Source organism: Scyliorhinus torazame, chromosome 7 (genome assembly GCF_047496885.1).
Source record: "Scyliorhinus torazame isolate Kashiwa2021f chromosome 7, sScyTor2.1, whole genome shotgun sequence".
NCBI lineage: Eukaryota > Metazoa > Chordata > Chondrichthyes > Carcharhiniformes > Scyliorhinidae > Scyliorhinus > Scyliorhinus torazame.
In genome coordinates, this window is record NC_092713.1 from 193,313,427 (window position 1) to 193,326,074 (window position 12,648).

At 45.6% G+C, this 12,648-nt stretch overlaps 1 protein-coding gene across 1 annotated transcript in view; it reads right to left on the minus strand.

Annotated features, from left to right (window-relative positions):
* Positions 1-7,437: 7,437 nt before the first annotated feature.
* The window catches only part of lsm11 (LSM11, U7 small nuclear RNA associated), a 44,308-nt gene continuing 39,097 nt past the window's right edge, over positions 7,438-12,648 (minus strand). Inside the window, exons 2-4 of the mRNA XM_072511909.1 lie at positions 10,418-10,557; positions 9,435-9,518; positions 7,438-8,080 (exon numbers count right to left, since the gene is read on the minus strand). Of these exons, the coding sequence (XP_072368010.1) occupies positions 7,688-8,080; positions 9,435-9,518; positions 10,418-10,557 (617 nt within the window). The 3' untranslated portion in view covers positions 7,438-7,687. The remainder of the gene's footprint in view (positions 8,081-9,434; positions 9,519-10,417; positions 10,558-12,648) is intronic.

Consider the following 12,648-nt stretch of genomic DNA (forward strand, 5'->3'; position numbering starts at 1 on the left):
AGCCATTACTGGGGATCAGAGTTAACATAGTGCAAATCAGCACTGTCAAATTGAAGTCATGAATTAGCAGTCGAAGAGGACCTTTTTGAATAGATTATGTATTTATGTTTATTGGGTCTGCAGAAAAAATCTTCCCCCCCCCCCCCCCCCCCCCCATGCATGCACCACCTCTTTCCTTTCTCCCCCCCCCCCCCCCCACCAGCATTTGTACAGTCCCATTGAGATGCAGCACACACCCCCAGACACAATAATTACTTCAAGCTGTCGCACCCTTCAGTACCTGACCTCCCTTCTCCAGTACTGTCACGTCCATCTGTAACCAGCTCCACTCTCGGTATATGACCACAGTACTGGTATCAAGTTGCACCGTCCCAGCATTGGTGTCCCATCCTATTCCACCAAGAGCTGCGTGTGGACACAACCTGACCCCCACCCCTATGCTGTCCGGTCAACCTGCCACACCCCTGTTCCTGGCTCACTGACAGTATCTACATTAAATAGTACACCTTGTGTTATAACATTGCTTATTTTGTGCACTAGAACTAAATTGTAGGAAAACCTGCAATTGGGGCAGAATTCTTTGTGACAAGACACAAACATTACTCACCTTTGTTCCTACCACTGACATAAGTTACCACCACTGCCAGCTGTTCCCTCATTCAAATGGATGTCTTTGGGCCAGAATGTTATTTTACTGCTGACAGTTTTCAGAGGCTAAGTGGATAAAGTAGTCTAGAAATTCCACATGCCCACAATACAAAAATCCTAGGGACAACACGTTAAGAACACAACTGCGTCAAGAGTTTGACGTTACTGCACTATTTGAGGGATCTGCTACCCTAGAAACAAGGACACTCCATAACTCGACTTGGGCTCTGCTTACCAAAGGCTGCAGTCTTGCATGCTTTCAGAGGTACATTCGTGCAAGAATGACCCAATTAGTTAAATAAGTAATCGAATATCAAAAGGGATGTCATATTCAATTTAAATTAAGAACCACTGAAATGCTATTAAAAGCTGTACTTAGTACATTAAGGTTTTGATTTGCATAGCAATGGCATTTCAGATTTTAATGCAATGCTTATGATTTTTGGTGCTAGAGGATGCTGCATAGGCAAATCTCAGAATGGATCAGTCACTTTTTTCTGTTTGTAAGGTGTATTTGTCCAACATTGATGAAACTTAAAATGAATTAGGTAATCAGATAAGCGTGCACCTGAATCAAAATTCATTGTTCTGCTATGCTGCCTCACAACGCCGAAGATCCGGGTTCGATCCTGGCCCTGGGTCATTGTCTATGTGGAGTTTGTACATTCCCCACGTGTCTGTCCGTGTGGAGTTTGCACATTCTCCCCATGTCTGCGTGAGACTCACCCCCACAACTCAAAGATGTGCAGGATAGTTGGATTGGCCATGCTAAATTGCCCCTTAGTTTGGGAAAAAAAGAATTGGGTACTCTAAACTTTATTTTTAAAAATCATTGTTCTGAAGTGGCTGCTGGATTTGTATGCTTTCAGAATGTGCAATTGAAGCACTGGCCAATACTTTCCACGTAGGAATGATGGGGACTTTTTCAACACAGTAAACCTCATTTGATAATTAGGATATTCAAATATATGAAATTGCCTCATCTTGATGAAGGCGAGTTGACATACTAAAGACCTATCCCTCTATCATAGGCATCCATTCAGTCAACCGTGCCTGTGCTGGCTCTTTTAAAGAACTATCCAGTTAGTCCCATTCCCTGCTCGCTCTCTTTATAACCCTGCTACATGCTTATTGAATCTACTATTGAAAAACATCTAATCTCCCACAATTCTTTAATATATTCAAAAAATTCATGTGGTGGCCCAGAATCACAGACTATAGTCTATCTGAGGACTAATCAGTTTTGATAAAGATTTAGCATAACTCTGTTTTTGTGCTGTCTTTACAAAGTCAAAAATCCCAAATTAAAATCTGCCTTGCCTTGTCCTGCCGCAATGTGGGTGCATGAATTTTAACCTACTTGGCTCTACAAATATTCTTCTCTTTGGAAATCTGTAGGCATGCATGCTTCCTCATGAAGAGTGCATAAACATTTAGGTCATTACTAGAAACTCCGCTATTAAGTATTTTAGCTCAGAGTCTGAGTTTTCTTTTTGCTTTTCAAGACATGAAAGATATCAGTAATGCTGCATTTATTTCCCAACCCAGTTTGCTCTTGTGAGCTACTGCACAAGGTAGACTGGGGTAAGTCCCCTTCCCTGAAGCAGATTTGGGATCCAGTTGCACTATTCGTGACAATCTGGTGTGAGCCCACAAACTATGAAATTTATTGAAATGGGTGAATTTGAATTATTCCTCTGGGTGCTATAACCACCCCCTCGGATCAGATAAGGCATGAGTGCGGCAGCTGAGTTCACTGGTAGTAATATCACAGCTGTCTGTACTTTTAAATCCCCACATATGTACTTCTAGGAGCAGAAGGATGATGGATAGCAAAAAGCAGCCAAACCCTGACTGATTTACTAAAACCAGTGTTTGAATTAAGATTAATACAGGTCAGAATCAAAACTAGGCTTTGGCAGCCTTATTAGTGAACCGTATTAGCCTTGCTCAGCGGGGAAAAACTGGGCACTCTTCAATTGAGCTGCAGTGGGGTTTTTTATTTGTTCATGGGACATTGGCGTTGCTGGCTGAGCCAGCATTTATTGCCCATCCCTAATTGCCCTTGAGAGGTCAGTTAAGAGTCAACCAAATTGCTGTGGGTCTGGAGTCACATGTAGGCCAGACCAGGTATGGACGGCAGATTTTCTTCCCTAAAGGACAATTATTAATGATCTTTATTAATGTCACAGTAGGCTTACATTAACACTGCAATGAAGTTACTGTGAAAATCGCCTGTTAGATATACAGAGAATTCAGAATGTCCAATTTACCTAACAACACGGCTTTTGGGACTTGTGGGAGGAAACCGGGCACCCGGAGGAAACCCACGCAGACACTGGGCGAACGTGCAGACTCTGCAGTGACCCAAGCCAGGAATTGAACCCGGGTCCCTGGTGCTGTGAAGCAATAGTGCTCTGTGCCGCCCTAGTGAACCAGATGGGTTTTATCAACAATGGTCGTCATTAGGCTATTTTTTTTTCCCTAAAAATTTAGATTACCCAATTATTTTTTCCAATTAAGAGGCAATTTAGCGTGGCCAATCCACCTACTCTGCACATTTTTGGGTTGTGGGGGTGAAACCCACGCAGACACGGGGAGAACGTACACACTCCACATGGACAGTGACCCAGAGCTGGGATCGAAACTGGGACCTCAGCGCTGTGAGGCAGCTGTGCTAACCACTAGGCCACCGTGCTGCCCTTTCATTAGGCTTTTATTGAATTCCAGTTTCACCATCTGCAGTGGTGGGATTTGAACTTGGGACCCCAGAGCATTATTTATTAGCCTGGGTTCCTGGTTTACAAGTCCAGTGACAATACGACTATGCTACCACCTCTCTTGAAAAAAGACTACGAACCAGTTCGGAGGATGTTGTTGCTCCAATATTACACCCGCCTGATTTTGTCACTGGGGTAAATTCTCCTGCCTTTGTCACTGGGTCAGGCTACTCCGTTTTGTTGCAGGCAATCGATGCTGATATCACTCTACTTCTAACGATCAGCAAGAAACTGAAACATTTTTTTGTGATGACAGAATTTTTGCCATTCCCTTCCCTGGGTGAAATGGCTATTTAGATATGGAGCGGGATTCTCTAATAATGGGGCTATGTCCCCACACCGGCGTGAAAACCGGCGCCAACGGTTCCCGAAAGTGAGGAATTCTCCCCTTCCTAGGGGGCTAGGTTGGCACCATGTGGAGCCCGGCGCGGAGTAAAGTAGGCCCCCACAGAAACAGCTTGTCCGCCGATCGGTAGGCCCCAATCGCGGTCCAGGCCATCGTGGCCACCCCCCCCCCGGAGTCAGATCCCCCCGTCCCCCCTCCAGGTCAGCCCCGCACACTCACCGCAGCGGGACCTAAGTAGCCCACGCCGGTGGGACTCGGCCAAACTCGTCAGCCACTCGGTCCATCAGGCCCCGGAGAATCGCCGGAGGGGCCGCTATCACGGCCCCCAACCGGCGCAGTGGGAATCCCGCCGGCGCCTGAGAATCGACGCCGGAGAATGGGGAAGCCGGTGGCGGGGCGCGATTGTCGTGCCCCCCCCCCCCCCCCCCTCGGGATTCTCCGACCAGGCGCCAGGTCAGAGAATCCCGGCCATGGTCTATTGTCTTTTTTTTTTAAAGGCACAGGAGCAGAAGTAGGCCACTCAGCCCATTGAATCTGCTCCGCCACTCCGAGATCATGACTGATTTGACATAATCCTCAACTCCATTTCTTACTCCTACCCCCTCGTTTCCCCCCCCCCCCCCCTCGAACCCTGAGTTCCCTCACTGATTAAAAAAAGAAAATTCATTGGAGGCACTTTCATATATATAACAGAAACAAATCAGCCGCACAAACATCCTTACGCACCCACCGCCCCTCTTTAACTCTTAACCCAACCTGAACTGAGAAAAACACCCCCAACTCGCTGATGACTCAATACTCCTTAAAGAAGTCGATGAACAGCTTCCACCTCGAGGTGAACCCTTCCTCTGCCCCTCTAATGGCGAACTTGATCTTCTCTAAGAGCAGGAACGCTGCAAAATCGCTCAACCACACCCCTACGCACCGTGGCTCCAAGTCCCACCAGCCCGACAAAATAGTCTCTGGGCTATCAGGGAGGCAAAGGCCAATACATTGGCCTCTCTCCCCACCTGCGCTCCCGGATATTCCAACACTCCAAACATTGCCAACTCCAGACTCCGAGCTACCATTACCCCCCAAATCTTTGAAAGAGAAGTGTAGGTCGTCGTGACGGGCAATAGCAAGAAAACACTTGTTTTATTCACTCGTTTTATTCCTGGGAGATGCGAAGCTGGAATGCTGACAGCCTCATGGGCCTTTGGTGTGTTTTTAATGTGGTATTACAGGTCAGATACAGCAGCGTAACCTTTTAATTTGGAGTCAGCTCTAACTTATTCCCCCAAGATCTGCAAACTTGCACTTCGGACACGTCCAAAACTTATGGACATGGTTCGCCAGTCCATCCACACGCATCTTACTCCACCCCTGGAAAGAACCGACTCATCCTGGACACCGTCATGTGGGCCATGTATACTACTTTAAACTGGATGAGACTTAGTCTTGCACGCAACGCAGGCACGTTAACCCTCCGCAAAGCCTCACTCCTCCTCCCACTTACACCTAACCTCTGCCACCAAGGAACTCTCTTCAACTTCTCCCCATATATATCCGGGACCTTGCCCTCTCCTTTTTCCTCCTCAGACAGAACCTTATCCTGCAGCACCAGAGGTTGCAGCGTCTGAAACAAAGGCACCTCCTTCCTCAAAGTTCCTCACCTGCAGTACCTGAACCCATTTCCCTTCGGCAACTGATATGTCCCCTCCAACTCCTCCAGGTCTGCAAACTTCTTTCCAACAAATAAATCCCTAAAGTTCTATCCCCACCTGCCGCCTCCGCCGAAGCAAACCTGTGAATGTCGCAGATCAGCGTGCACAGGTACATGCCGTCCAAATTCTGCCAGTGTAGCCATGTAAAATGGCTATGTGCAAAGGACCATGGGAATTGTGGTCAATTTGGGACACAGACAGGTACACAGCCTCTCTGTATTGTGCAAAGGAACCAGACTTGGGTCAAACTTGTACCATTAAGAGTCGATCACAATTTCCCCCAGGACAATAGAGTTTGAATCAAGGAATTACAACAGTAGCAGACTAACCGGCGCCAACCCCCCTCTTATTTGGAAAGGCCTACATGCCTGGGACAATGATAGCTGGGACCCACCCAGCTATCGAGGTATCCACCCCCTGATTGGCTGAGATCGATGAGGGTGATCGAGAACCCTATTGATCCATTGGACCCGGAATAAGAACCGCTCAAAAGGGCGCGAGAGACTAAGGATAAAAAGCCCTGCGCACTCGAGATCTGACTCTTTTGGGACCGGCCTGTGTGCGACCAACTGCAGCAGAACAACCAAGTTCAAGGACCCGTGACCATTCCTGAAGGACGAGCCCAGCTGAGACGAACCCAACAACTTCCAAACCGACCAAGTGGACCCGGCTAAAGGCCTTATCTTGCACAGTGCTGGTCACTCGAAGTTAAGTAAAGGTCATCTTAGTCGTTAGGTGTAGTTTTGTATGGACCCGTGTGTGTTACAAGTCTTGTGTTATTAATAAACTGTGTTTTTGAGCTAACATTGGCTGTGTGGTCATTGGGTCAATATAAGAAACAGCTTGTGGTTCACCCCAAAGTAAAGAAGGCAACACCAGCACTGGTTCCACACCCTCAACACTGATCCCACCACCACCAGGCTCGTGGAGTACCTGGCTGACAAGAACAGAAGGGGTGCCAGCAACAGTGCCCCCAAACTGGTCCCTTTACACAAGGCTGCCTCCATCCGTCCCCACACCGACCACTCCTCCACCGCCCATTTCCTAACCATTGCAATGTTTGCTGTCCAATAAATAGTTTTGCAAGTTCGACTATGCCAACCACCCCTCCCCCAATGGTCTAGTCCTCCCTTTCACCCCCCGGTACACAATCCTCTATTCATGGCACCAGTACCTCCGTCACGAACACCATGCACCAATGGTCTCTAAGGCCAACCAGTCCTCATGCTCCACCACCAACACCTCCACCTTCTGGAGCACTGAATTCTGCACCTCCAGCCTTTGATCTACTCTCTCAATAGCTGCCCTGATCGGCACCGCAACCATAGCCATATCCTCCAAGGCATTCAGGAAATCAACCAATTGCTGGGCAGCCAACAAACCCCCAGAGCCTTCCGCCATCTTTCCCTTTGATGCACTTCAGAAGTCCTCCCAGCCAGACTGCTGCCCCTTACGCATTAGGATGCAGCGATTGGTCTAGATAGGACACGTGATTGGCACAGGCTTGGAGGGCCGAAGGGCCTGTTCCTGTGCTGTATTAATCTTTGTTCACTCCTGATAAGCTGGCCCCACCGGCAGTCTCTCACTGTTGATGCACTTTGCACCCTCTATATTGGGTGAAAAGGACCAATCAATTCCACCTAGAGCAGGAGCCACCAAATGTGCGACCACTCCATGGCTGCTACTGGAAATCTCGAATTCCCTCACTGATTAAGTCTGTTCAATGACCCAACCTCTACGTTAAAATATTCCACATTCACTTCTTGGACAAATGTAGCCTGGGCCCTTTGAATATAACCCCCATTTATAAAAGTTTTGAAATGAAACATCTACTGGAGCAGAGCAATTAGAGATGGCTGATTGCAACTCGATGCAGTCACCAACGTAATTTAGTAATGCCAGCAAAGCAGAAAAATATTTTGTCAGGACACTGAAGGCAGAATCATTCACCAAACTGTCGAGAAAGCTCACCAACTTTAATAAAAATATCCATTTAGTAGAAATTCTGCTCAAACACACCATCAATTCAGAGATTTCATTTTATTCTCTCTAAACAGGCAGATTTCCAAGCAGTTGAAGTTTATGCAGGCCAAATGTTTGCTGCCTCTGGTCTGCCCTGTACTTTGTTGGTTTAAGGCCCAATGGACTAAGGTACTGTGAGTGCTTGGCAGATAGAAAACGGAAAATCCAACCTCGCTCTATCTTCATCACTGCATTAAACTGATTAGTAAGATATTCTCTCCCCGGATGAAGAGTTGTTTCACGTGTCTTTGAGAAACCTGCTGATAATCCACCCTGGGTCGGGCTTTTTTTTTCTGTTTAGGTTTCTCCTCCATTGGGGTCCTGAGCTCCAAACTTGTTTGTTCGGCTTTTCTCTTTGATTGATCCAGATCCACTGTTTCACTCTGGGCAGACGGCTTTAAGGTCTCAGAGGTTGCCTCTATGGACTCTGTTTTAAACACACAGCTCAGATTTTTGCTGTCACCCAGTCCACCTTTGGCACCCTCAAACCTCTTGGATAGACAGCCCGTTTGTTTCAGAGTTGTGGCACCTGATTCTTCATCAGTGGATCTTTCTTGGAGCTTAAGTCGGTCAAAAAGCTGCATTTAAAAACAAATATAGTGAACATGAGATTATATACAGCCAAGTAATATTGCACAGGTTAAATACATAAAACCTTCCTCCATATTTCCCATCAAGCTGACCTTTCTGGGTCAGGTGCTGCAGTTTAGACACAGGGCAAAGTTTCCTCCACACTGTTATCAAACACTTCCTGATCAGTTGAGCAGTGTTTTTCAAACGTTTTTCCTGGGACCCACTTTTGCTAACCGGCCGACATTTGCCACGTTCGCTTACCTTTAACGTGAAAGGGGCTTGGACCTCACTATCTCACTCCAATCAGGTTGAAAGGAGGAGGGCATATCAGGTTTGTGCTCCCTTCAGCTTTGTGAGGATGGAAAATCCAACCTCGCACATGTAGGTCGTCGTGAGCGGCAATAGCAAGAAAACGCTTGTTTTATTTACTCGTTTTATTCCTGGGAGATGCTAAGCTGGAACGCTGACAGCCTCATGGGCTTTTGGTGTGTTTTTAATGTGGTATTACAGTTCAGATACAGCAGCGTAGTCTTTCAATTTGGAGTCAGCTCGAACTTATTAACTGACTCTGAGATCTCAACCTCAAAAGGAATTTTTCACCCACCACTTCTCTTTCAAGATCTGAAACTTCTCATTTACGAGTACTTCCCTGCATATAACACACATGGACTTTGCATCCTTATTTGCATTGGCACAATTAACAAACCCATACCTCAAGTAATCATCTATACTGCTTTGTTCCTAAGTTAAGTTCTTTGTAGGCTGTTAACCAGAGGCCCTGGAATTCTGTACAGAGCTAACACTAGTACTGTTCTGTCCTACCCTGGACTCTCCTCTCGAGTAGGTGCACTGCCTCAGAGTCTCTGGCCGTCTCTTACTTCTAAGAAAATGATGCATCGTCACAGTCCTTTGGCCAGCAGCTGGAAAATGGAAGCAGCTCTGCTCTGTGATTTGGTGCCAAAAGCACACACAGGGCACTTGACGTTAAGTGTACGTGGGTGCATGGCCTACTCCTGCGGCTTCTGGCCGCAAGACTCTACATAGCCTCAGTTATTTTCATTTAAAAGGTGACGGTCGCCATTAAAAGCCGGTAGGGACCATTGGGCGCTTCTCCCCCTCCCAAAGAATGAGTCTCAGTACATACCACATATCATAGCCTAAATGTTGTCAAAATGCTTATTTCATGTTGAAATTGCAGTATGATGAATATTGACCTCTCTCCAAATGCTGCCTGACCTGCTGAGTATTTCCAGCATTTGGATCAGCATAACTATCCCCCTTTGTGCATTTAGAAAAGAGAGGGAGTGGAGGAAAATGTTTTTTCTCTCCGTGAAGCATCATGACAAAGCCTCTACTTACCCTGCTAACAGTTAATGCTGTTTCATTATGAAAGGCTTTTCCAAGGATGGGCTTTCTGAAGGTTTCATCCACATCAACAAGTGCCTGGAATAATGGTGGCAGATAAGACAAATTAGCACAGACTGAGTGTGCTGCATCTCACATAGTTGGCTGTTTGCCAAAACCCTGGAAGCAATGAAATCACGCATTTTGCTGGACCAGCATTGGGAACCGGGATATACAAAGCACAACGCTATTAGTCAGTTACACCATTTTGGTATCAAGACAAAGAGTTTTCTTATTCTCATCAATATTTAGTGGATAATGTAATTTAAGGCAACCATCACAAGGTCTGAAAACTATTCAGTGCATCTGATGCCATTGCTCCAAAGGCCCTGACAGTACTAACTCCCATTTCCCACAGCATCTCACAAAGATTTGGTGCTCTGTGTTGATCATTTTTTGTGGAAAGAGGCATACTAGTCATTTCTAAATCTGCTTTTCACTGGACTGAACCACGCCCCCCCCCCCCATTCTATTTGACATCACTGGTAACCTTTAACTGACGAAAGGCCCAGGTTGCTTCAGATAGATCCGATGCCAGGCCTTGTGCCTTAAGCATACCCAGGGCTTTTGGCTCAGTGATCGGAAATGGGCAAGACTAAAATATGGTCTTCTTCATGATCCCAATCACTGTATTTGATGGCTACTGCTGGAAGCTGCAAATACACAGGTTGTGGGAGGAACAGACTGGGCTCCACTGTGCAGGCCCGCAGTTAAAATAACCTGACAACACTGACTTGGAAAATGGCCACTTGGGTGAGGAGGGGTTGGAAAAAACCTATGGAACATGGGTGTTGGCAATTTTAGGGATGGAGAAAACTGAGAAGGGCTGAGTAGAGGTGGGAAGATTATGAGGGGAGATAGATGTGAATATGACAGCTTTGACTCAATCTCTATGTGAGATGCAGTGGGAAGGAGGATTTGCTTACAGCATTCATTACCATGTTCCAGAACTTGTCAAACGTCACTAAGAATCCTGAGCAGACCCCCCGCAGTCCTTTGAAAGTCCGAATGTGGACGTTGATCCTTATCCTGTCCTGAACGCAGCGATACAATTCACCCAAAGGGCTGCCTTCATGAACTGTGCACAAAATAAAATATTCCCAATTATCAATACAGCAAAAAATAAGAAGAATGCATTATTGTTTGCTGCCACTGGAGGTCACCAGAGCTACATTTTCTTCCACTGTCGCGCCAGCCTTTTAACCGTACAGTGAGAATACCTCCCTTCTCTATAGTTCTTGCTAGTTGAACCATACAGATCACAAAGATCTTGCCTTCAATCTCCAGTTACATCAACAACTTTTCAGGAGTGAGGATATTCCTGAGAGTTCCACCTTTTGCCTGGCAAGGACAAACACTCATCTGGAACCAATCATTGATTGATGGTAGCAGGTTGCCTCAGTTAACCAGCATACTTAGTTAAGTTGTCTTTTGATATTTAAGTGGGCAACTTGATAACAGAATCATGAATAACTATGAAAACATTGCTAAGTGTGTGTGCTGATATATAGGTAACAATCTGGGATGGTGGACTATTTGCACAGCGTTATTCAGGATTTAGGTTTGTTTTACATGATCCATAATGTTAATCTGGACCAATTTTGCATTGGGAATAAAACTAACAGAAGTGAGATAGAGATGAAATGTTGCAGTCTTCTTTAGGAGACAATAGGAAGAGAGGGAAAGACAAAATTTAAAAGAAATACGTTAAAAACGAATGAAAGAAGTTGTATTTACTCAGCACATCTCAAAATCGTCCCGTCAATAATGCCATTTTGAAGGGTAGTCAATGTGTTTTTGCAGGGGAACACGGCAGCCAAATTGTGCACAAGGTGCCACAAACAGCAATGAGACAAACCGGCAGATCACCTGCTTTTGGTGGTGTTCTGAGATAACCAGAACCTCCTAACATTTGAAAATACAACGCTGGTATATTTTATGTCCAAGAGAATAGCAGAGGGGCATCTGCTGATAGAGATCACCTCTAACCATTCCATAGAACTTAAGCATCGGCCTTGATTAAGTACAACCTTCCGACTCAGAGGCAAAACTGCTACCAACTGAGCTAGGGTGGCATGCAACAATGTGATCCAAAAATCTAAAGACCATAATTTAGAATTCAATTTAGAAATAGTCCCTTAATAATTAAGGAACAAACAGTTGGCATAAACTACTAAAACAAGCATACTCTCTCTTGCCCTGCTACATGCATACCTCTTGTTGACCAATAGTGAAGCAGCCCTGACGGCGGTCATGGAGGTGCCCATGGCCCACACCATACTGCTCTCCTGGCTGGAGGAGGCGAGCTGCTCCTACAGGGAAACAAAGAGCAACGGTCAGGGCTTTGAGATCAACAAAGCTCTCTCTCTCACACACATACATAGCAGAGGAAAGCACTAAGCCGATCACCATTGGTCTGAATTAATTCTCAGTTAATAATATCGTTATCTTACTCCACTCCCATGGTTCAAAGTTAAGGATGCCCCAGGGCTTACCAGACGGATTGTTTTGATTTATCTTGCTTTAATCTTTCTTGGCATGTGCCCATTGTCATGTGAGAGTACCTTTAAGAAATGGGTGTTTAAGAAATGTACATTTAAGAAATGGGTGTTTATCAGTGATGTCAGAGTATGGGTGGAGCTGGGCTGTCTGTCAGCTTTTTACTTTCGTTTTAGGCTGTTTGCTGCAGGGTGTGTTTTAGTTTCATTTTCAGTGTTGGAGCTGAAACCAGACAAAGCAGGTGTACTGCTGTTCTCTCTGCCATGAAAAGACTATCTCTTGATCATTTGATGAATTCAGAATTATAAATGTTCTCATAGTGAATGTAAACCTAATGTGCTTCTGTTAAAAGGTGTTTCTTTTGTCTTCTGGATGTTGTTTGGGAAGTTATTAAGGATTACTTAGTGTTGTATTCTTTGGGGGTTGTATTTGAATTGATGGTTGCTAAGATGTTCACAGAATGTTTTAAAAAGATTAACTTGAGTTCATAGAATACACATTGGTTTGCTTTAAAAAATGCTTTTCCATTTCTGCTGTACCACACCTGTAGAGTGGACCGTGTGCTCCCCAGTCCACAATCTATTAAAAGTTGTGTGTCAGGTGAACTCCATGATACACTTTGGGATTCTCTAAACCCTGGCCCTTAACAATTGGGGGCTTGTCCGGGATA